At 40.4% G+C, this 24,860-nt stretch overlaps 1 protein-coding gene across 2 annotated transcripts; it reads left to right on the forward strand.

Annotated features, from left to right (window-relative positions):
• The first annotated feature begins 2,535 nt into the window (after positions 1-2,535).
• On the forward strand, positions 2,536-23,172 carry si:cabz01021426.2 (gastrula zinc finger protein XlCGF57.1). 2 transcript variants are annotated; one of them, XM_056454531.1, is made up of 4 exons: positions 2,536-2,600; positions 7,974-8,128; positions 17,146-17,763; positions 21,222-23,172. In XM_056454531.1, exons 2-4 carry the CDS (start codon positions 8,044-8,046, stop codon positions 21,827-21,829), a joined length of 1,311 nt encoding a protein of 436 aa, XP_056310506.1. In that variant the 5' UTR covers positions 2,536-2,600; positions 7,974-8,043; the 3' UTR covers positions 21,830-23,172. The 2 variants fall into 2 exon arrangements, with proteins under 2 accessions (XP_056310506.1, XP_056310507.1); XM_056454532.1 differs by lacking the exon at positions 2,536-2,600 and adding an exon at positions 11,970-12,229 and having other exon boundaries at positions 8,044-8,128.
• Positions 23,173-24,860: the final 1,688 nt, after the last annotated feature.

The raw sequence follows: 24,860 nt of genomic DNA on the forward strand, positions 1-24,860 counted from the left end.
GTTTGCAAAACTTTGAGGAATGTAGCGAAATTACAGCCACGTGCTCCTTCTAGGCTTGAATTGTTTTCCTGCTATGTCGCATCACTACGCCACACTCGCGATTTGATTCGCTGTTGAGTAACCAGTCAGAGCGCGCTCTTCTGATTCTACATATGGATGTCATGATTGGTTCACTTTTGAGTCTTCTGGTTTTTGAGTCGTTCATTCATCACGTGATAGCATGTAAACGAATCACTCCCCGAGAGGACTCATCGTTCTCGAGTGATACAAAAGATTCGCTCAAAATGAATGAATCGTTCAAGAACGACTCATCACTTCACCAAACACACTAGCTCGATCAATGCTTACCATCGACTTGATGCCTTACGGCCTTTTGTACTTTGCAGCAACAGATTAGTTTGCACTTTTGAAGGTAAAGGCGTCAGTTAAGTTGTTTTCTCTATATTTAAATCTGGTATTTTTTGTTTTCCTTTACCGATCCACCATCATATTTTGTCGCCTAATTGAGGTTACTCTGTACACACAAATGCTAAACAATAGCTACGTTTCCATCCACCTATTTTAATGCTCATTTTGGATATGCGCATAAAAACCGGTTGATGGAAACGCCATGTTGAAAATACGCATAACTGAGTAGGATAAACGTTTTATTCGATAAGAAAAGATCCGCATGAACTGCGATGGAAACACTTTTACTGAACAAATTCCAGTATGTGGATTAAAAAAGGTAATGTGATTCGGATAAAAATGTGTGTGAATGAACAAACTAAGCGGCTGAGCACATCGTAGAACATATGAAATGTTGTTTTGGTCATTCTAAATCGTCTTCAGTGTTATTGTTATTATATTATTAATGACCTCCAGAATCGAGCGCAGCGTGTCCAGCCTTCAAACGCCACCGTGCGTTCACTGCATGTCAGGATTGTCTTCTGAGGCGCAATATTAAATTAATAAAAGATTCACGCAGCTTCTCAAATTTAATTTTTTACTGTTGGGATTTGGCGCCAGATAATCAGGAAGTGACGATTTTTGTTCGCTTCAACTCGTTGGATGGAAACGCTGCTTTATTCGCGCATCTTTTATGCGATAATCCAGCTTTGCGCATAAAGTTAATTCGCTTCTTTGGATGGAAACATAGTTAATGACACTTACGTTTTATTTTATTTGTTCGTGTTGAAAACGAAAGAGCAGTAGCCTATTTAAAACGTCTAGTGATGTAAATCAAAAAAGTCACTTATTTATTTAGATGTGTCAACATGTTTATTGTACTTTATCGACTTAATCGATTAAGTTTTTGTTAGCTGGCCACTTTATTAGGTACACCTCACTAGTACCGCTTGGACCCCTTATTGCCTTCAGAACTGCCCTAATCCTTCGTGGCAGAGGTTCAACAAGGTACTGGACATATTCCTTAGAGATTTTGCTCCGTATTGACATGATAGCATCATGCAGTTGCTGCAGATTTGACAGCTGCACATCTGTGAATCTCCCGTTCCACAACATCCCAAAGGTGCTCTATTGGATTGAGACTTAGTGACTGTGGAGGCCATTTGACTACAGTGAACTCATTGTCATGTTCAATAAACCAGTCTGAGATGATTCACGCTTTATGACATGGTGCGTTATCCTGCTGGAGGTAGCCATCAGAAGATGCGTACACTGTGGTCCTAAAGGGATGGACATGGTCAATAACAATACTCAGGTAGGCTGTGGCGTTAACATGATGCTCAATTGGTACTAATGGGCCCAAAGTGTGCCAAGAAAATATTCCCCACACCATTACACCAACACCAGCCTGAACCGTCGATACAAGGCAGGATGGATCCATGCTTTCATGTTGCTGAAGCCAAATTCAAATTCCAAATTCTCCTTCAGGTTTGCTGTATTCATTTGTATAACTTAGTTTATTAAATATGTTTGACTTGGAGAAGTATTTAAAAGCTAAGGAAAGGAATATTTTGATAAGCCTACATTATTTTCATCTGACTTTTTCCCTGTAGGCCGACCAGACTGTCAGAGTTGAACTTTATATATTTATTTGTTTTAGATTAGTTACCAAACTGTGTTTTTATTGCTAGCAAGTTCATAAGTTGTAATTTGCGCCAATGTTATCTTTTAATTTTATTTAAAAATGATAAACATTCAGCAAAGCTCCATGCTGTTTTTTTTTTTTGTCCAACACGTTTATAGTCACGTGATTTGTCGATGTCGTTTTATGCATGTCCAGGTTCTTAATGTCAATGTTTAATGCTTATTATTATTATTATTATTATTATTATTATTATATTTCTGTACAACATAAAATAAAGGTTTCAAATGACATTGTTTCACAGCCCTCAAACTCAAAAATGAAGCTGTCCACTATGAGTATCAGCTGTGATTTTTTTTAAACAGGATCATGTGCACTTCACACTATTTCACAGTTTGTTTTCAGCCTAATATTAAGCAGCATTATCAATTTAACTGTGTATTTCAACATTAATTTAACGCTGAGCGGTGTATTTTTTATATATATACGCAGCTTGTGAACAGGACTTTTATTTTGAATGTTTATGTGACCGCGCCGCTCTGTGAAGCTGTTGTGAAGCGGCTGGAGGAAGGTTTGTTATAAAGCTTTTGTTATTACGCTTTAATAGTACAGATTTTTGAAGCACTGTTAACATTTAAACACGTTGTTATACTTCTAGAAGCATTGCTGCGTGTCTGAACGGCTAGTGAAGTCAACATGCAGAGCTTTAAGTGATGTAATGAATGAAAATACGAGTAACATTAAAGTTGTGTCTATTTTTGTTTCTTTAAGACGAAGTCGTTCACTGCAAGTTTATGGTAAGAGAAACGGAGCTTTATGAGCCAAATGAATCACATTTTCTGTATGTTGCTTCTTTTAAAGGTGCCCAAACGGTGCATATTAATAATCAAATAAGACCTCAATGTTTTTAGATAAATGATAAACTTAAATAATTTTTATTTGGTCCCAAAGATTTATTTGATCGAACGAAACATAAAAAATGTTTTCTGAATTGTAATTTAAGTATAATTTTCTAACATAAAGAGATCATTTATGTATTTAATTGTTTTAATGAATCACTCTTTCCAGTGTAAATGCAACAAGAGCAGACATTGTTTACTAAACCAAATTTAATTCAAATAGCGTAGCCAGAAAAGAGTCTCCGTGTGTCTCAGAAAAACTCTGTCAGATTTGGTGAAAATAAATAAGTTATTATTACCACGGAAATCGGTTAAAATTTGGCATGAATAATAACACACAACTTGACATACTGTATTATTTAAAAGGCAGTTAAATCTTATTGACATTATTGTAAGTGTTTTTTTGCTGTGTTTTTCTGTGAAATTATGTTACGACTGATGGTTGTAACAATTCTTTTAGCTATTTCTATTCTTTTATATTCTATTCTATTCTAATTCTTTTAGCTAATTCTATTACAGGTCATGTTATTTATTTATTTATTTAAACTATTCATTTTTATTTTAAAATGACAATTTAAGGCATTTAATAACTTTTTTCAGGTTACATTTTCATTTTACAGGCCACAAGCTATATATATAATTTATATATATTATATAATATATTTATTATATAATTAATATAATGTTTATTTTTAATATATATTATAATAAAGTGTCATTTTAAATAACTCCGGCCAGTAATTCAAATCTCATGGAGCCTCAAAGCCACAATAATGTGACGCGATTGACGTGACATAACCCACTGAGTGGTAACATCTTTGATGCGACATCCATACTGAGTAACGATGTGGGTCGAAAAGAGCAAAAGACAGGCATCGTCGTCATTATCGCAAAATATTGAACACATGTTCAGAAAGACTGCCAAACAGGGTAAGGCTAAAGTTGCCCCTATCCATGAGGTTCTAACTGGCCGCATTAGTCGGGACGTCCTGTATATTTATTGGCTTGTCCAGTTCATGACCTCCCTTTCCCTATTTTTGACATTATTTTTTTTAAATAACTGTCCGACGAAGGCTTTTATGGCAAGCGGAGTCCTCAGCCGTCAGATGGCGCTAATCCCGTCACGTCTGTGTTTTTGAGGCTGTTTGGTCACTTCATTCGTTTAATTCTGATCGGATATAAATCTGACCCCTCAAACCACTTCAGAAGGTGATCTGGGATGCATTCCAGATGAAACTGGACACATCTAATCATTTTTTAGACAAAATTAATATAAATAATATAAATTATGACCTGGAGTAAATCTGACCTGCGCCTGAAACTCCTGTAGGGGCGCTTTTACAGCCAAATTTCTATTAAAACATGTTTACTATAAGCATAAAACATGTGTTCTAACTCTTCAAGCCTGTAGCCAGGGGGGTGGGGGTTCAGGTGGTTCGGACAACCCACCCCTCACAGACAAAGGTCCAGAATTTGTCCCATACATGAGCTCATTTGTCCTATTTTGACTGCTCCGCCATCTTAAATAATGAAAATAATCTATCGAAAAGGCTTTAAGACCAAGCGGAATCCTCTGTCGGCTGTTGCTTCGGCGGGACTATAATCTGCCGTAAGAGACGTCTTCTTTCACTACTGTATTGTTCTTAAACAGAGAAAACATTTTACAGGTAACTAAATCTAAATCTTAGACCTTATTTCTGAAATAAAAATGAGCAAAAAAAGGTGTGAAGCACCAGAAGCGATCATATTAAATTCATTTGAATATATTTTGGCTATTGGTGATGTCCAGGAATTTTCAAATGTCCTTTATTTATACCAAAGAGGCAAAAAAATTCTGAAGAATTCATTATTATTGTTTTATTATTATTATTATTGTTATTATTATTATGTTTTAATTATTATTTTTTTATTGAAATGGCCAGATTGTGACTGAGGACAGTTAAATGTGCTGGCCAGTTTGTTTTTTGTCTAATAAATGACTGTAGGCTACAGTTTTTCCTATTTAATCCTAATGATTTATGATGTAATTTGTATTAAAAATTAGTCTTGTTTTAAATTTTTTATTGCATTTTTTAATGAAATATTCTTAGTACATCAAAAAGTGTGGTTATGATGACATCTGACTAGCTAATCCAGTGAAAAAAGTCACTAAAATGCAGAATTTAAATCTCATAATCAAATAGAAACTGAGGTGTATAACTGCAAAAACGTTCCTCCACTTTTTGAGAAAAAAAGAACCACCCCTTTCACCAGGCTGGCTACGGGCCTGGGTTGTTGAATCTGATTGACTAATAGCCTTGTAATATTCTGCAATATCAGCATTCGTACGGCCTCTTCATTTTTGTGTATTACTCCGCCCTCAAGACAAGCAGAGAAATAAGCTCGCTACAGTTTGACAAATATTGCAGCTGTTGGACAACATAATGTACTATTGAGGGTTTTTTAGACTGGGATGTAGTTGTTTAGATTGGATCTTTGCAGTTTATTTATAAGCACAGTGCCTAGTTTAAATATAATTTCAGAGATTCATCGCATCGGAGGCCATCAACAGAGCAAAGTAGTTGACCTTCTGCCACAAGATGGCGACAGAGATCGCATCATAAGTCAGATTTTGCTCGAGCAAATAACAGTATAGTCTAAACAACATACATTTTCACAGATAATCATAATTTTACCTACTGTGCTCATCTGCTGCAAATTCTCACACACAAATTGTCGAACTATATTTAAGGGTTAAGGGTAAATTTTAGGGATTTCAACACTAAACTTGACATCATACGTGGGCCGTTTGCACCGAATGTGCCTAAAAAGGTGCACTTTTCTTGTCACTAAGCAATGAACGAACCAGCTGCGCCATGTGCAAGAGCGCTGCTGTTAATATTAATACAATTTAATAGCACGCAAAACACTCGTGGCCGTTAGTAAATCATTTAAAAAAGGCGCCTCCCAACGCAAAAAAGCACGTTCAGTGTGTTCAAGTCAATCATCAAATTAATAATTGAAAAGCGTCCTGACTACTAGGTAATTGTAGACTGTCCGACCGAACAATTGTTGCCTGATTGTGATGTTTACAGTGATCTACTAATATGTGATCTATCGAATGCTTATTATTCCAATCTTATCGTGTGATTAAAGGCTAAAAATTGCATACATCCAGGTGATTTGAGGCTAATATCTCACACTCTGTGTGATTATAGACTGATTTCACTCGGCCGCCATTTTTAAAAGTGAAATTGAGGCTGCGGTGGGGAGAAACCCGGAAGTATCGTTTGGAGTTACATAGGAACGTTGTGTAGCTTGCTGTATATCTTATCAGCGAAGACAAAGCGACACAAATTTATAATTTCACCGCCTTCCGAGTGACCCGAAGGTCCGTTATGAATGAATAGTGAAAATAAAAAGAGATATCAGAGCTCATTTGCAGCTAAAATAAGGGAAATGGCGCTAGTTAGCTAACGTTTTCTTTCCCAAACACACGATTTAGACGCCTTTTATCAAACTCGAGTTAATTAACTGATTCTTTCACTGAATTAGACTCGTCACGATACTGAATTTACTGAAACATTTAAAGCACTGTTGATGGCTTTCTTAAAACAGCGCTGATTGGCCATTGTGTTCACGTGCTCAACAGAAATGCTTGTGATTGGCCGAGAAGGTCATCAGTTCACCCTCCGCTGTTTACCGAGTACAAACACAGACGAGCGATTTGCTTGATGACTCGACTGATCTTCACGGCTGCTTCGCGCTCCAGTGTCCGTGTATCTGTGTGTGCACTCGGTGAAGAGCGGTAAAGTGATGAGCACTGGTGAATACTATGGTAAATCAGCGCTGTTTATGAACGCGCTCAGCTGCGTTTGAATGTTAGCAGGAAATGGACGTTTTTAAGACTTCAGTACCAGGAGAACACTATTAAAGACAACACGAGGGTGTGCTACAGAGGACTGCAGTGTTTTATCGCTCACCGGGTTACATAGGCTGAAGCAGGGAAGCGTCCCCACGGTGTTTAACTAGTGCGATGAACTCAAGCCTAGGAGGACACTTGAACATATTACTCTTAAAGAGATTGTGATGTTGTTTGATGCTAATATGCTTTTAATTGTTTAAATTAAACTTACTGAATGCTATTTGTAGTCCACAGCATGTTACTGCAATTTTACAGTGCTGGTCCTATACTTCCGGGTTTCTTCCCACCGCAGCCTCGCTTTAGTTCTCTAAAATGGCGGCCGCGTGAAATAAGCGTATAGTTCAGGGGTCACCAATCTCGGTCCTGGAGGGCCGGTGTCCCTGCAGGATTTAGCTCCAACTTGCCTCAACACACCTGCCTGATTGTTTCAAGTATACCTAGTAAGACCTTGATTAGCTTGTTCAGGTGTGTTTGATTAGGGTTGGAGCTAAAATCTGCAGGACACCGGCCCTCCAGGAACAAGTTTGGTGATCCCTGGTATAGTTGCTGGTCCAAACAATGAAAACTCACTGAGAACAATGAACATGGTTAATAAAAGCCTTTACAAGCGGACTGCACATGTTTACATGGAGTGTAAATATGAATCACACATAATAAAAAGTTAAAAGTCCCCATGAAATCAAAACTAACTATGTTGATTTTGTTAGCTCACGTTGCTAGTTTTGTGGTGAACAACTCATCTGTGAGGGTCAATATTAAGAACCAAAGAAAACAGCCCTCAAGATCTTGCACTTTCGGTTGACGGATTACGATTACGTATATCTGAGGTATTGGGCGTGGCTAACATACTTAACCACGCCCCTCCAGCTGTCAGTGACAACAAACAGAAATGGTGTGCAGGACGTGTCTGTTAGGTCTTTTCCCCATCTTTCTGAATAAAATGCCTACTTTACTGCATCCAATCAGCTCGCAGTAGAAAAAAACAAGCCACTGTTTTCTCCATCTAATATTCTGTTTCTCTAGGAACTGCGTCACAATACAATACAAAAATAACAGTCGCAGCTTCTGGTTCATGCGGACTTTAATGTCTTCTTCAACATGGCTTGTAGTTTTTAACGTCATTGTTTTTTTCACCTAACAGGTGATTTAAAGCCGTACATGACTGACTGCCGCACATCACCAGGAGCGGTTTGAGGTGAAAAACCATTAAGATGGCGTTTATTAAACAGGAGAGTGAAGATCTGAGGATTACAGAAGTGTTCACACTGAAACAAGAAGATCACGAGGAACAAATAGGTTGGTTTTCAGAGATATTATCATAAATGAAATGAATTTAAACACATTTACAATTACAAAACGGCAACTTAAAGTAGATATTATTTATCAGTGCACATCAGTCAACTCAGTTTATTAATTCTTTCAACACATCTGAAATGTTGATGCTAGTCTAGGTCAGAGGTGTCAAACTTAATTCCTGCAGCCCTGCGCAGTTTAGTTCCCTGCTTCAACACACTTACCTGTAGGTTTCAAGCAAGCCTGAAGAACTCAGTTAGTTTGATTAGGTGTGTTTAATTAGGGTTTGAACTAAACTGTGCAGCGCTGCAGCAATCCAGGAACTGAGTTTGACACTTTTGTTCTAGGGGGATAACATTTAACCATGTGATGGTAAAGCTAAAGCTAGCGTGCCAGGGCCAGTCGCGTTTCCATTGTCACTTCCGGAGCCTGAGCGGGTCAAAGCGGGGCTTCCTCGGGGCCAGCGGCTGGCCTTTTTTGGCCCACCGAATATCTTGAGCCAAAGAGGGCCAGCCGGGGAGTGAAAGGAGAGGCGGAGTTTGCCTAAGTTTGGTAAAGATGGTGTGACGCCATTACACTAGTTTTCCAATCTCACACAAGCACCTGTGCTAAAAAAAAATTATTGAATAAGGAAAAAAAAACATAGCTGGTCAGTTTAAAATATCAATAATAGTAATAAAACACCTTATAGCAGCGGTCTCAAACTCAATTCCTGGAGGGCCGCAGCTCTGCATAGTTTAGCTCCAACCACCTCCAGCTCACACCTGCTTAATAGTCCATAGTAGTCTTGATTAGTTAGATCTGCTGTGTTTAATTAGGGTTGGAGCTAAACTCTGCAGAGCTGCGGCCCACCAGGAATCGAGTTGAGACCTATGCCTCATAGGCTATGGCTCTTTTTTTTTGCTTATGAGGGTATGTTTCCCTTTTAAATGTAAGGGTGTTGCATGAAATAATAAAGCAGTTTTAATTTAATAAGTGATATTTCTTTGCTGCATCCTCCTTGATGTTTCATTAACGCATAATAATCTTTACACTAGGGCTGCAACTAACGATTACAACCCAGGCTCATTCTGAAAACGTAGTCCCGAGAACGTTTCTGGAGACTGCGAATTATGTAGCCGGAGATACGTATGGCTGCATTTAATTTTTTAAGCGAACGCTGCGGGGCGGTATGACGCCGTTCCTTTTAGCGCATGCCGGCTGACCGCTTACCTTCGTGTGGAGGGCTTTCCCGCCGCAACCAGTTTGTCCGGTTAGCTCGTCCTGTACGTCAGCGGACTTGAGAGAAGCTGACCACCACGACGACGACGACCGGGTTCGAGTCCGGGGAAGAGTGGTTCCAGAAATCAGGCAAGACTAAAACAGAATCCAAGAAATAAAGTGAAGAAGTTCATAACAGGGTGAGAATGTGGTAAAATTCGAAAACGTGGTAAAAAAAAAAATCGGTCGAGGGCTTTTCTTTTTCTGGACGGCTTTTGTAAATTGTTGGTTGGGTTTAGGGCGGGCGGGTCAATCGGTAAAATTGGTTGGGTTCGGGGAAGGAGGAGGGTGGGTCGGCCGGCCGATTGGCTGGTCGCCCAGTCAATCATTCAGCTAGTCAGACAGAGACGGTTTGACAGCGGCCTCTGGTGGGTTCACGCGAGAACAGTGTGGGCACGACGTCTGAGAAGGGAGACGTCTGAGAAGCCAAAAAGGCGTACACAGCGGCCTCTCGCAGATTCACGAAAACCAAAAACTGCAAAAATACGTACCTCCCGGGAGGTTTTCAGAATGAGCCTGGGTTGAACGATTATTTGAATAATCGATTAATCTGTCGATTATTTTTTCGATTAATCGATGAATAAAAATTTTAAAAAGCATTCATTTCCAACCCTTTATTCAAAAACAGAACTAATATATTTAGAAAGTGCACAAACATGTTGTCCTTGAACATCCCTGAGCTGTTATAATAATAATAATAATAATAATAATAATAATAATAACAACAACAACAATAAACTTATTAGTTTTGTCCAGTTTTCAATCCAAATATTTAAAAAAAAAATCTTAAATCAAGATACATACTAGACTAGGGGTATAGAACCTCTGGCTCAGGAGCCACATGCGGCTCTTTGACCTAAAATATACCCCAAGTGGTGCTCACTGCAGAGCCAATTGGGCAGAGCTGAGCTCCAGCAGGGGCAGCTTGAGCTCCAGCTCCTCCTTCCTCGCTGGAGCTCAAGTGGCTCTGCAGCGAGCAAAATATGTGGCTCTCCAGCTGCCTCTCTTCAATAATATTTCAAAATGTAATAAATTATAACTGTCACTAGAAATCAGCTTCCTATTGAAAAACTATTACAATTTCCTTTATATTGTATTTTCTACAGCAAAATGAATAAGAACTCTGTTTACAATAAAAGGACGTTTCAACCTATGCGCATATATGGTGCAGTGGTTTAACTTGAATCATGACAACAATAAAGGGCATGTTACATTTCTATGGTACCCTCACACATGTAAATTCAAACATTCATGAGTGGCGATGGCCAAAATCAGTTTTTCTTTCTTCATACATTGCGATTAGGCATGTGCCGGTATCACATTTTCATGCTGCGATTAATTGATTGAGCTTTTATCACGGTATGCGGTATTATCACGATATTGTAATTTTACTAGAGAAACAGGTAGAAAAACACAAAAAACTTCAGTTTCATCAACTTAGTAACTTTAATAACTTTTTAATTAACTAAAAGTACTTCAAACATTTAAATACAAATAAATATAAATAAAATAATACACAATATAAAAGTAAACTTGAGCAATTATATCAAAGTGAATGTGCAAAGGGAAACCGTCTTCGATCAGCAATCCCTGTGCATTTTTTTGGAACCCAAAATATTTCCAAACCTCTGACTTTTTTTTTGAAGGGGGATAAATTGTCGGCAGCGTTCCTCCTTCCGCCATGCTTCTTCTTCGTGTGAGGATTAGAGAGCGGTGGCAGCGGCGGCGTGCACTGTGTGCCACAGTGCTTCTACATGCGGGGATTGTTTACATCAGAGTGCGCATCAGTTCTGCGCAGCATATACGCAGTGTTTCTTCAAGCGGTTGATGGAAAATAAGCTGAAGGGGGATAAATTGTCGGCAGCGTTCCTCCTTCCGCCATGCTTCTTTTTCGTGTGAGGATTACAGTGCGGTGGCAGCGGCGGCGCGCGCTTTGCACACAGTGCTTCTACATTTGGGGATTGTTTACATCAGAGTGCGCATCAGTTCTGCGCAGCATATACGCAGTGTTTCTTCAAGCGGTTGATGGAAAATAAGCTAAGGCGCGTTCTAAGAATATAAATTCGGATCTATTATTTTTCACGGTATTTTGAAGTGCCCGCGATAACAATATCGTGCATATTCATTACCGTGATTTATCGCATTACTGAATACCGGCACAAGCCTAATTGCGATGCGTCATATTTGTTTATTTTTGAGTTGAGCATGTACATAAAGGTTTTGTTTCTAAATAAATTTGTTATATACACACGACTCATATGGCTCTTTAAAAATGCATTTGATAACAATTCTAAAATGGCTCTTCGCTGAAAAACGAGACGCATTAAGTAGCATAATAAATCATGTCTTGTTTTCTGAAAAAACACCTCAAAATTAAGTTAGTTTGCTTAAAACAAGCACAATTATTTGCCAACGAGGTAAGAAAAATAATCTTAATGAGATATAATCCCAAGCAGAAGTTTTAAGCATCGCTTCATTTTCTCATGCCGTTTTTCTTGTCCAGTCTTGATTTCAGATTTGTTAAGATATTTGGACTGGAAATGAGACCAAATGACTAAGAAAAGCTTTTTTTTTTTTTTTGCAGTGTAGCTATACATGACTACAGATGTGTAACAAGTGGATGACAGAGCCAACGTTAGGATCCAAGTGCAGGTTTATTCAGTAGTCAAGCAAGCAAGGGTCAACACAGGTGCAAACAGAAGAATAAAGGCAAATCCAGAATCGTAGTCACTATAACAGGCGAGAGGTCGGAAGGCAGGCAGTGAACATGGACAGACAAACTTGGCGAGGGTCAAAACACGGAGAAACAAGACTAAGGAAACCGCTTGAATCGTCACTTTACAGGTAAACAAGACTCAGCAAGGAAGTGAGTGCGTGCGCTGCTAAAGTAGTGTGTGTAATTAGTCCAGAAGCAGCATCAGCTGTGGGAGTCTAATCAGTGGAGACTTGGAGCAGGTGTGTGTGTGTGGCATGACTGAATTTGTAGTTCATAAGATGTAGTCCATGTGAAAGTGAGTTCTTACCAGCGACCTCTGGTGGTTAGAGATCGCTGGTAATCATGACAAGATGGAAAAATTAATGATCCAAAAAAGCGAGCGAATAAAAGTCCTGCAATGCAAAGTAACTATACCACCGCTGCTTTACTTTCTGTTATTAACCCCTTTCGCTGCGGAGTTGAACAGATTCTATCTGGCCCCAGGAGGGAGTTTTTGTTAGCGCGCTCATTATTTTAGAACGTTCGCCCTTATGTGTTTCCGTGGCGATGCGTCATGTTTGTCACAGGATACACCGCAGCCACAATAGCGCTGTATGACAGATGTATCCCCTTTATTGTGCTTTTCCGTTTCAATACAAAGTATTCAGAGGCTTCTGCATCATGTGATCAGCTACCTGATATTCCAATTCACAAAAACGTGTGTGTTTTTGTTGTTAAAAGACGTATAAGGGTAATTCTTCAACTACGGGCACTTTTATGTCCTTTAATCATAGATCCAAAAATATATATATTTTTGTTCAAATTTCTCTTTCTTTGTTAAACTAACAATAAAACCTACTTAAAAAAAATACTAGCTTTCTATTATAATTTTTTTTAATAATATTCAACCTCCTTTTTGCTGTCAAAATCGATGTTTTCACCTTGTCACACACCCAGGGCCCTATCATACACCCGGCGCAATGCGGCGCGAGGCGCAACGCAATAGTTGTTTGCTAGTTTCAGCTTGGCGCAAGAGTCGTTTTGACGTTTTGCCCCACGCTGTTTAAATAGCAAATGCATTTGCGCTCATATGTGCGCCTATAGGAGTTCTGGTCTCAAAAAGGAGGTGTGTTAAGGCGCATCGCTGGTGCGTTGCTAATTTGAGGAACTTAAATAGACGGTTCAAATAGATCTGATTGAAGCTGGTCTATTGTCCAGGGCAGAGCGCGTTAGTTGTGCGCCGCGCTTACACATTGCTTAATATAGACAGGGTGTACAGGAATACGCAAATATCTTTACAAATGAAAAATAATTAAAATATTAAGGATATATATAGGATATCATAAGGATGTATAGCCTATAGGATATAAATATAAAGGATTAACATATTATTTTCAAGCCAACATCAATATAAAAACCAAACTTTCATGCCTTCTTCATCTCGGGGGGCTTTTTCAATTTATTAATAACAATTTGTTTTTGAATAAAGTTATCATTATTAGCAGTATTATTTGCATATTTATATTTGTTTTATTAAAAACAAGCTTAGATTTGCCCACCTGTCAGGTTTTAGACCATATGGGGCACAGCATGTGTATTTGGATATAACTCAGGTTTTTTAACACACTTCATTATTATTGTTCATTTATTCGTTTGCTGGAAATTAGAACTGAATTTAGAAATAGTTTTGAAACAAATCTGCGCGCTTAACAAACGAAATTAATTATTTATAGGCCAATGGATGTCTGTGCGTACAAGGCTTCCCTATCCACGAGAGCAAAACTGAAAGTTAATAATGAGGAGGCTCATCTCTCATTCTCACGCTGTAATGTAAACAATAAATCCGTCATGTAAATAGCAAACTGACTTTTAAAGGGAATGGGAGATGAGACTCTTATTGGTTTATTCTTAAAACACACATATAACTCATTAAGAAAATAAGTTCAACCCCGTTAGACCATGCGCCACGGCGCAAAGCGGATTTTTCCATCCTTAATTTAGCAAAAGTGGATTCCGACACACCCTCTGCACCCTGCGCTTTGCACTTTGCGCATGGATCATCAAAATAGAGCCCCCAGATGTTTAAACTTCAACAATGAAAATAACATTTTAAAATATTATTTATCTGGTGTCTATTAATGTATCCTAACTAAGCACTAGTGCAATTATTTAAATATTTTATAGTCATTAATGAGAGACTATTATCAATATTATTTTTTATACAAAACATAGCTGTCGCACAATATCGGTGTCATTTCCACCACAACACTGTAATGTCGCTTTAAAAAGATTGTGTGTAAGATTATTTAGGTGGTTTCTATGAAAATGAATAGTGCCATCTGAGCACATGTTCAAGATGGAGGGAATTTACATTTTCATCAACAACACTTGACGAAAAATCAAGGTAAATATTGCTTGATAAGGAAATACATTTATTCTACGTCATTTCCAAACACGCTGTACCTTCAAAGGTGTTTTTAAAAACCAAACAAAATCAAGGTAAATAAGAGTGTTTTGTTACATGAAAGGCTAGTATCAATTCAAAGCCAATCGGTGAAGCTATTCACAATAAACAGTTGAAATGTCATTTCCACCACTGTCATTTCCATCCCCACACACATTTAAAAAAAATATTTTAAAGGTTTTTAACACACATTAAAAATTTATTCACAATGTATGAGTTCATGCTCTATTTAATATATAAATTCAGTTTATTTAATAAGCTCTTAAATAAAATTTTAGAGTGTGACAGGTGTACAATTCAGCATACCACTTATTTATTTCATTGATAAATGTATAAATATTGTATATATTGTGGAAAGATTGGTTAAACTAGATGTAAAAATGATCTTAGACAATGTTTGACTGCCTCATTGACTTCATTTTGAAATAAAAGCTGTATATTGAGATGCGGTGGAATTGACAGTTGGTCAGTTCACGATGGAAAAAATGTTTGTCCTCTTACAGATCTTAAAACTAGACAAATTGTTTAAACTTATGAGGCTACGTTACGCTACTTTTGGATAAGTTTTTTTACTCAACTTCACAAGGCTAAAAGTACCCGTAGTTGAAGAATGGCCCATAAATGATTTTGATCGTGATCTGTAACGTGAGATGGCCGTCGCTATGTCTCATTCATAAAAGCAGAACACGCAGGATTCAGCGCGTAAATTCATCAGTTACTCCCAAAATGCAAGCAAGCAAGTGGCTGGCCAGCTTGGAGAAGAATAGGCTGAACTTTCTTGTTACTTTCACTACCTGCATCTAATCTGAATAACACACATCGGCAAATTATATTTGAATGGATTGTTAGACTTCCATAGACTTTCTTGTGTGTTTTACAAACTCTAAATGTATTGTTTTACTAGTACTTGTGTGTATTTACATGTCTAAAATATAAAATAAGCATTGGGTGGTTAAAAACACTGCCTAACTGTTATAATATGACACGTCTTTCTCTGGCTCAGCGCCAGCCAATGCACCAAAGCTCAGTTTGTCAAGCTGGATAACAAGTAAACATCAGCACCAGGGACTTTACGTTCCATACTTCAAAACGTAACAAAAGCAGGATTCTTTTTATTTTTTATTGTTTATTTTATTAGGTTCATCTTCGGTCAGACATTAAAATATACATAATATTGATACATATAGATATACACACTGATACAATTCACCAAACAAGAAACGATCAGGAAAGCATAATAAAAGCAGGATTCTGTTGTGATTTACCCTGCTGTTGTTCCTTCTCATCAAAGACTCCAACATGTTTGCGTTTCAGGTGCTGGATCACTGCCGTGGTGCTCCCGTCATCACTTTTTGCAAATTTGGCCGTTAACAAACTTCTTTAGTTTTCATAAGTGTGAAATGCTCCCACGCCTTTGACGACTAGAGTCGCACAGATTTTTCTGCCTTCGCCATGTGTCTTTCCTTGCTCGTTTTTTTGCTCAGTCCTGTCTATGAGGCGCCGAACTCTGCTGGCGTCAGTGTGCGAGAGAGGCAGAGTGCGTTCACTCCGCTCTGCGCTCAACTAAGGTTTTTTTTTAATAATCAAACGTCTCTGCGTCGCGCGACACGATGAATCGATTATGAAATTTGTTGCCGGCGCTTTTAGTAATCGATTTTAATCCATTTGTTGTTACAGCCCTACTTTTCACCACATTAAAGACACAGCAGCCAGTAACTTTCATTTGGTGAATGCTATGGAACATCCTTAACTTATTCTCTTAAATAAAGGGGATTACCTATTAAGTGCCATATAGCCTAGGGAACATTTTTTTATGTGTCTCCGGAGTATTTGGGCTTAATGTTTGATGGCGTCTACCCAAACGAGTATGTTTGGGTAGACGGCATCGCTTTATACCGAGTTATCATTTAAATCATTTCGTGTTGATGCGATTGTGTGCTTTATCTGTCTGCCTGATTCCCGCTGAACTGGGCGGGTTGTGTGATATTTGATTTGGGGGATGTTCCGGGGACAGGGTTTGCGTGCCATGCTGCAAGCTACTAGCCCGACAGTGGAAACGTGACATGATTTCGGCCTCACTGCTCAAGCTCCTGGGATATTGGCACAGCCTGACCCGATAAAAGCCCTGGCTCGAACTGACCTAACAGTGGAAATGCGGCTAATCAGTGATGTGATTTTAGAAGTGTTCATTTCCTGTTGACATTTGAGCGCTGTTGAGCGCAGTCCTAAACACAGCTGATTTGCCATTATTCACGTACTTAATATTAGTCATCAGTTCACCGAACTCACCGATGTTGACTGAACGTAGTTACAGGGACACTGGAACGTTTTAATGTCACAAAGATCAGCTGGACTGTTTATGAGCTGACATAAGATCGATCCGCTGATTAACCAACTGATCTTCATGGCTTTAAATTGCTCCAGTGTCCCTGTATTTATGGTTACACTCAGTGGTATGTTCGGCGAACTGATGACCTTCACGGCCAATCACAGTCATAACATTAGATAGCACACAGTTAACAAGCTAACCTTATATTGATCTTCAAGTGTGTTGCGTTGTGCGTTTAAACTGGGGCTAACTTTTTTATTTGTTTTCTTCAGGTCTAATGATGGTGAAAGAAGAGACTCAAGAACTTAATGAAATGGAGGAAATAGATCAGTATAAGAGACAAGATTTACGGACTGATGAAAAATCAACAGAAGGAGATCAGGAAACCGAATATAAATTCAAGTGCTGTCACTGTGGGAAGCATTTAAGACATAGACAAAACCTTAAAACCCACATGAGAGTTCACACTGGAGAGAAGCCGTTCACCTGCAAAAAGTGTGGAAAGCATTTTTCTCGAAATCAAAACCTTACAGCTCACATGAGAGTTCACACCGGCGAGAAAGATTTTACCTGCCAACAATGTGGAAAGTGTTTCACTCGAATCCAAAACCTTAAAGTTCACATGAGAATTCACACTGGTCTGAAGCCGTTTACTTGCCCAAAATGTGGAAAGAGTTTCAGTCAAAAGGCACACGTTATAGACCACATGAGAGTTCACACTGGAGAGAAGCCTTTCATCTGCCAAAAGTGTGGAAAGAGTTTCACTAAAAAACAAAACCTTCATGTTCACATGAGAATTCACACTGGAAAGAAGCCTTACACTTGCCCTCAATGTGACAGGTGTTTTACACAGAAAAGCAGCCTGAATTGCCACATGAGAACTCACAAAGGTTAGAGATTTTTCCATTTGTAAAAAAAAATCCATCCATCTGTAAATAGCATCGTAGTTTTTCTATAACTGCACTTTATAACTTATACCTGTATCCTGCTTTTGCTGCTATTGCACTCCTGGTTAGACCTAAACTGCATTTTGTTGCTTTGTACTTTCATTTATTCATTTTATACTGCTTTTTCGGGGCCGGGTCGCGGGGGCAGCAGTCTTAGGAGAGAACCCTAGACACTTCCTCGGGGGAGTCCCGAGGCATTCTCAGGCCAGCCGAGAGACGTGGTCCCTCCAGCATGTCCAGGGGTTTCCCTGGTGGCACGTGCCTGAAACACCTCCCTAGGTAGGCGTCCAGGAGACATCGGAAACAGATGCCCAAACCACCTCAGCTGATTTATCTCGATGTGGAGGAGCAGCGGCTCTACTCTGAGCTCCTCCCGGGTGACAGAGCTCCTCGCCCTATTAATAAGGGTGCGCCCTACCACCTGTGACGGAAACTCATTTCAGCCGCTTGTATCCAAGATCTTGTCCTTTCGGTCATGACCATAGGTGAGAGTAGGAATGTAGATTGACCGATAGATCGAGAGCTTTGCCTTTCGGCTCAGCTCATTCTTTACCACAACGGACTATTGCACACTATGCAGTGCCATTGATTCGATCTAAGACCAGCGATGAGATGATCCCAAGGTTTCCATAATCCTGGACCAGGCCGTATCCTGAGCAGCCGCTGTGGTGGTCATGAAGGACTTGGAGGTGCTAATTCTCATCCCAGCCACGTCACACTTGGCAGCAAACCGCCCCAGTTCATGCTGAAGGTCCATGTTCGATGAAGCCAACATAACAACATCATCTGCAAATAACAGAAATGAAATCCTGTGGTCCCCGAACCAAACCCCATCCAGCCCAAGGCTGCGCTTTGATATTCTGTCCATAAAAATTATGAACAGAATTGGTGACAAAGGGCAGCACTGCTGGAGTCCAACATGCACTGGGAATAAGTCTGGCTTATTGTCAGCAATGCGAACTAGACTCCTACTCTGTTCATACAGGGACGAGACGGCCCTTAACAGAGCGCCTCTGACCCTATACTCCCAAAGCACCCTCCACAGTGGACTGGTTGGGCATACACCCATGAACCTTCGAGCACTCTGATAAGGGTATAGAGCTGGTCCAGTGTACCACAGCCTGGACTAAAACCGCATTGTTCCTCCTGGATCCTAGGTTCAACCATTGGCCGGATACTCCTTTCCAGTACCCTGGCATAGACTTTCCCCAGGAGGCTGAGGAGTGTGATCCCCTATAATTGGAGCACACCCTCTGGTCCCCCTTCTTAAAAATGGGAACCACCACCCTAGTTGCACAGTCCAGAAGTACTGGCCCCGACCGCCATGCGATATTGTAGAGACATGTCAGCCAAGACAGCCCCACAGCATCCAGAGACCGAAGATACACAGGGTGAATCTCATCCACCCCCGCTGCTTTGCCACTGCAGAGCTTGCAAACTAACTCAGTGACCTCAGCTTGAGTGATGGGTGAGTTCACCCCTGCATCCCCAGTCTCTGTTTCCTCAATGAAAGACATGTCGGTGGGGTTAAGTAGATCCTAAAAGTATTCCTTCCACCATCCGACAATATCTCCAGTCTAAGTCAACAGCTCCCCATGGCTGTAAACAGTGTCAATGTGGAGTTGCTTTCCCTTCCAGAGGCGCCGGACAGTTTCCCAGAATCGCTTTGGGGCCAACCGATAGTCTTCCTCCATGGTCTCCCCGAACTCTTCCTGCTTCCGCAACCGCCTGGGCTGCAGCATGCTTGGCTTGTCGGTAACCCAAGCCAACCAAGCCCTGTAGGACTCCTCCTTCAGCTTGACGGCATCCCCTACTTCCGGTTTCCACCACCGGGTTCGTGGATTGCCTCCCCGGCAGGCACCACAGACCTTACGGCCACAGCCGTTAACAATGGAGTCGGAGAACATGGACCACTCAGTCTCCATGTCTCCAGCCTCCCTGGGGATCTGGTCAAAGCTCTTACGGAGGTTAGAGGTGAAAACCCTAGGGTGGAGGTCAATGATCGACTTTGTGGTTGAATCATCTGATCTCCTGATGACCTGGTGCCATGCACACTGATGGACACCCTTATCCTCGAACATGGTGTTCGTTATGAACAAACTGTGATTAGCACAGAATTCCAATAACAAAACAACACTCGGATTCAGATCAGGGAGGCCGTACCTCCCAATCACACCTCTCCGGGTATCACTGTCATTACCCACATGAGTCCTCAGTCAGAGCACCTTCCAGCACCTCTCCCAGGGAATCCAAGAAGGCCGGGTACTCTGCACCCGTAGGCACCAACCACAATGAGAGACCTATCCCTGACCCGAAGGCACAAACAAGCGACCCTCTCGTTCACCGGGGAAAACTCCATCACACTAAGTTGGGTAGCTATGAGCCAGCCCACCCCAGCCCGCCACCTCTCACCGTGAGCAACTCCAGAGTAGAAGAAAGTCCAGTTGAGTTCCAGAGCCCTACCTGTGCGTGGAGGTGAGCCCAACTATCTCTAGTCGGTACCGTTCCACCTCCCGCACAAGCTTTGGCTCCTTTCCTCCCGGTGAGGTGACATTCCATGTCCCAAGAGCCAGTCTCTGTGCATTACAAACGGGTTGTCGTGGTCTTAACCTTTGACCACCACCTGTTGCGCAATGCACTGGCCCCTTATGGCTCCCCCCCTGCAGGTGGTGGGAGACACTTCAAGCTTAAAAGTAGACACTTCAAGCTTTCTATAGATATAAGTCTCATGTCTGTGTGTTTTGTTTTCTACTGTTGCTAAGTGAGTGGCCCTGTGGTAAAATTACAGAAAGGCTCTTAATCTTTTTCCAGAATCTTTTTTTACAATGTTCCTTGCCGTGGAATGATCTGCCCATTCCCACATGGACTGCTGATTCTCTCGTATCATTCAGTCATTTCCTCCACAAACGCTTGAGCATTTAATTAAAAAGAAAATTCTCCTCACCCTAGCTCTTATAACTTTCATCACTAACACTTCCCTTGTATGAGTAGCAATTTTTGGTTGTACTGAATGCCTCCTCAGTTGTAAGGCACTTTGGACAAAGGTGTCTGCTAAATGACTAGATGCAAATGTTTCTGTAAAATGTTTAAATATAAGTTAAATTTGCATACAGTTTCGGATTTGAAGATTGAATTTATTTTGATTTGGCAGAGATAGATTTATGGGGCCAAATGTAAATAGAATCATTTTCAAAAATCTGATCAGAGAAGGCTTATGATGTGCCCAGGTGTAAACAGGCCCAAAGAAAGCGATGAGTTAAAAAGAAGAAAAGAAGACATTTTGGGATTACAGATAACATTTTTCAAAGCAGCTGAGTTCTTATTAAAGCTAGGATGCATGTTGTTGGTTTTGATGGCAAAATGCTATTGATGCCTATGTGTTTTTTTTTTTTTGGCTTCAGGTCTAATGGTGCTGAAAGAAGAGACTCGAGAACTTAATGAAATGGAGGAAGTAGGTCAGCATAAGAGACACAGTGTAAGGACCACAAAAGGAGTTCAGGAAACCAAATCTAATATGTGCCATCAATGTGGGAAGAGTTTCTGTCATGAAAAGAACCTTAAAATCCACATGAGGGTTCACACTGGAGAGAAACCGTTCACCTGCAAACAATGTGGAAAGGGTTTCAATCAAATTCAAAACCTTGAAGTCCACATGAGAACTCACACTGGAGAGAAGCCTTTCATTTGTCACAAGTGTGGAAGGGGTTTCAAACAAATTCAAAACCTTGAAGCTCACATGAGAGTTCACACTGGAGCGAAGCCTTTCATTTGTTACAAGTGTGGAAAGGGTTTCACTCAAAAGCAAAACCTTCAAGTTCACATGAACCTTCACACCGGAGAGAAACGTTTTAATTGCCAACAATGTGAGAAAAGTTTCTCTGTAAAACACACTCTTGTAATGCACATGAGAGTTCACACTGGAGAAAAACCTTACATTTGCTCTGGATGTGGAAAGGCTTTTAAACAGAAAAGCGGCCTTAATAGCCACAATAAAACTCACAAACATTAGAGACCTTTCACCTGGCAACTGTGGAAAAAGTGTCCCTGCAAAACAAGGTAATTGTTGGACATGGATATTAATGAGAGAATAGCTGTGTTTGTGTGCTCTAGGAAGGCTGAAAAACAGCGTTGATTCGTTTGGAGCCGTGTCTGAGTCCACTAGATCCGTTCAGAAGTGCACCCAGTTCTGTGAGTTCATCAACTCCTCCAGACACTATACGTGGATGATGGAAGCTTTCAGTGGTGCTTCAGCATGAGCCGAGCCCAGTTTGAAAAACTGTTGTACAACAGTGTTGGCAAGAGGATTTTTCCTAGGACGCCAACAATAGGTGCTATGTCATAATCATACCTCTACAAGAGAAAGCTCCTGTTTGGTTAACGTGGCGTGAATGTCTGCTGAAGTTCAGATTTTCCAACTTGTCATGCACAAAACGCTCAACTCATCAGCTCATCAAAATTATTGTTATGCGAAGACTTTCAATCTCCCAACAGCAATTTATGAAGTGATTCAGGAAGAAAACCTCAGCAATACAGTTTTCTATTCAATATGTCATGCTCTCGAAAGCTCTGTGTGATTTCAGCCACGATTTGGTTGTCTCAGAAAAATTTGGGAAATTCTAAAAGATTCCTGTAATCCTTGGCAAAAACCTATGATTTTTGATTGTTGGTTTGATGTGTTCCAACACATAATGACCGTTACTATCAAATTTTCCCTCAGAGACCAAGAACCAATAGAAGTGCAGATTCTGCTGATGCAATCAGTACGACAACTTCAAACCACTCATCTGACATTGTCTTACAGTAGGGATCACCATTTTTGGCCCTGGAGGGCCGGTGTCCCTGTAGAGCAGGGGTGCTCAACCCCTGGAGATCTACCTTCCTGCAGAGTTTAGCTACAACCCTGATCAAACATAACTAAAGCTGCAGTCACACTAGAGTTTGAGCCTGCAAAATTCTGTCGTACCGCTCTGTGAAAAAGTGTGGGATTAAACAAGATGATTAGACATTAAAAAAGCGAGCAGTTGCCCCATGTTTTAAATTTCTGTCCAGATAGGTTATGTTTTGATCCTCGATTGGTCTCATCCCTACTGAAAAAAAAACTGCTTAAACCAGCCTAGGCTGGTTGGCTGGTTTTAGCTGGTCGACCAGCCTGGTTTTTGAGGGGTTTTGGCCATTTCCAGGCTGGTTTCCAGCCATTTTCATCCTGGTCTTAGCTGGTCAGGCTGGGAGATGACCAGCTAAAACCAGCTTGACCAGACTTGGCAGGCTGGGAGCCCAGTCAAAGCCAGCTATGTCCAGCTTAAACCAGGCTGGTTTTAGCTGGATTTAACTGGTCATTTTCCAGCCTGACCAGCTAAGACCAGGCTGGAAATAGCTGGAAACCAGCCTGGGAATGGCCAAAACCCCTCTAAAACCAGGCTGGTCAACCAGCTAAAACCAGCCAACCAGCCTAGGCTGGTTTAAGCTGGATTTTTCAGCAGGGATGCAATCATATGATGCAATTTCACAGGTCAAAGTTCACCAAACTTGAACTTCGCAACTCAGCGAACTGCAAAACTTGCCGCAAGACCACATTCTGACACATTCGCGTGCGTATGGATGGAAGTATATGGAGAGAAAAGTCCAGTGTGACCCCAGCTTTAGTAGGATTTGAAGGAGCACTTGGTAATTAAAGACAGGTGTGTTTGATCAAGGTTACAGTTGAACTCTGGAGGAAGGTAGATCTCCGGGAACAGGGTTGAACACCCCTGCTGTAGAGTTTATCTCCAACTTGCCTCAACACCCCTGCCTGCAAGTTTCAAGTACACCTGGTAAGACTTTAATTAGCTTGATCAGGTGTATTTGACTAGGGTTGAAGCTAAACTCTGGAAGACGTTTTGTAACCCCTGTCTTACAATGTGTCATGGGAATTATGTTCATGCAGTCTGACATGCTACTAACATTTAGCGAGCCTGGCTTAACAGAAAATCAGGGATGACATAAGAAATAATTTGATCAAAGAAGCCAACTTAAAGCTTAACAAGATGATCAAAATCTCTACAATCTACACCTGAAAGTGGTGGAAAGTTAATCTGTGGATTTGGAAGCGTGCAGTGGATGTTGGAGATGTGATCTGCAACACTTCTGAAAACAATAATTAGCAAGCTTTTTTAATTCCTTAGTACAAATCTCTAATTAAAGAATAAAACGTGGGCTTCATTCAGTTCATTTGTGCATCTGTTTATTTTGTCTTATCTGTGGGTTTTTTGGTTATACTTTTGATGAATTCTTCAGTTTTCTTCATCACCCTACTGAAAAAAACAGCTTAAACCCGCCTAGGATGGTTGGTTGGTTTTAGCTGGTTGACCAGCCTGGTTTTAGAGGGGTTTTGGCCATTTCCAGGCTGGTTTCCAGCCATTTCCAGCCTGGTCTTAGCTGGTCAGGCTGGAAAATGACCAGCTAAAACCAGATTGACCACCTAGCCAGGCTGGGAGCCCAGCCAAAACCAGCTATGTCCAGCTTAAACCAGGGTAGTCAAGCTGGTTTTAGCTGGATTAAGCTGGTCATTTTCCAGCCTGACCAGCTAAAACCTGCCTGGAAATGGCCAAAACCCCTCTAAAACCAGGCTGGTCAACCAGCTAAAACCAGCCAACCAGCCTAGGCTTTTTTTAAGCTGGATTTTTCAACAGGGCAGCTTCACAGTTTTAATTAATTAGCATTCTCACAACTAAAACACAAGACAGACTTGAACAAGTAGTCATTTTTAAACACTAATTAATTTAAGCCAGATCAGCAGCACAAAAATTATAATATCACAAGGTGATAAACCAGCTGAATGATATATTCAGAAACAAAACGGCAAAAACTAAAGTTGCTTCAGCATCGTAAAAGTTTGTATTTAACCCTTGAACATGTTCCTTCACAGTTAGAGTATGAAAATAGTGACAATATACAACAAACCCTAAACCGTTATGAAATAAATAAATGAAAGTAATCTGAATGATCATTCAGAATCAATTTGGTGACACCAAAAAAAAACTGCATTTTAAACAAAACAATAA

Source organism: Danio aesculapii, chromosome 4, assembly GCF_903798145.1.
Source record: "Danio aesculapii chromosome 4, fDanAes4.1, whole genome shotgun sequence".
NCBI classification, from domain to species: domain Eukaryota; kingdom Metazoa; phylum Chordata; class Actinopteri; order Cypriniformes; family Danionidae; genus Danio; species Danio aesculapii.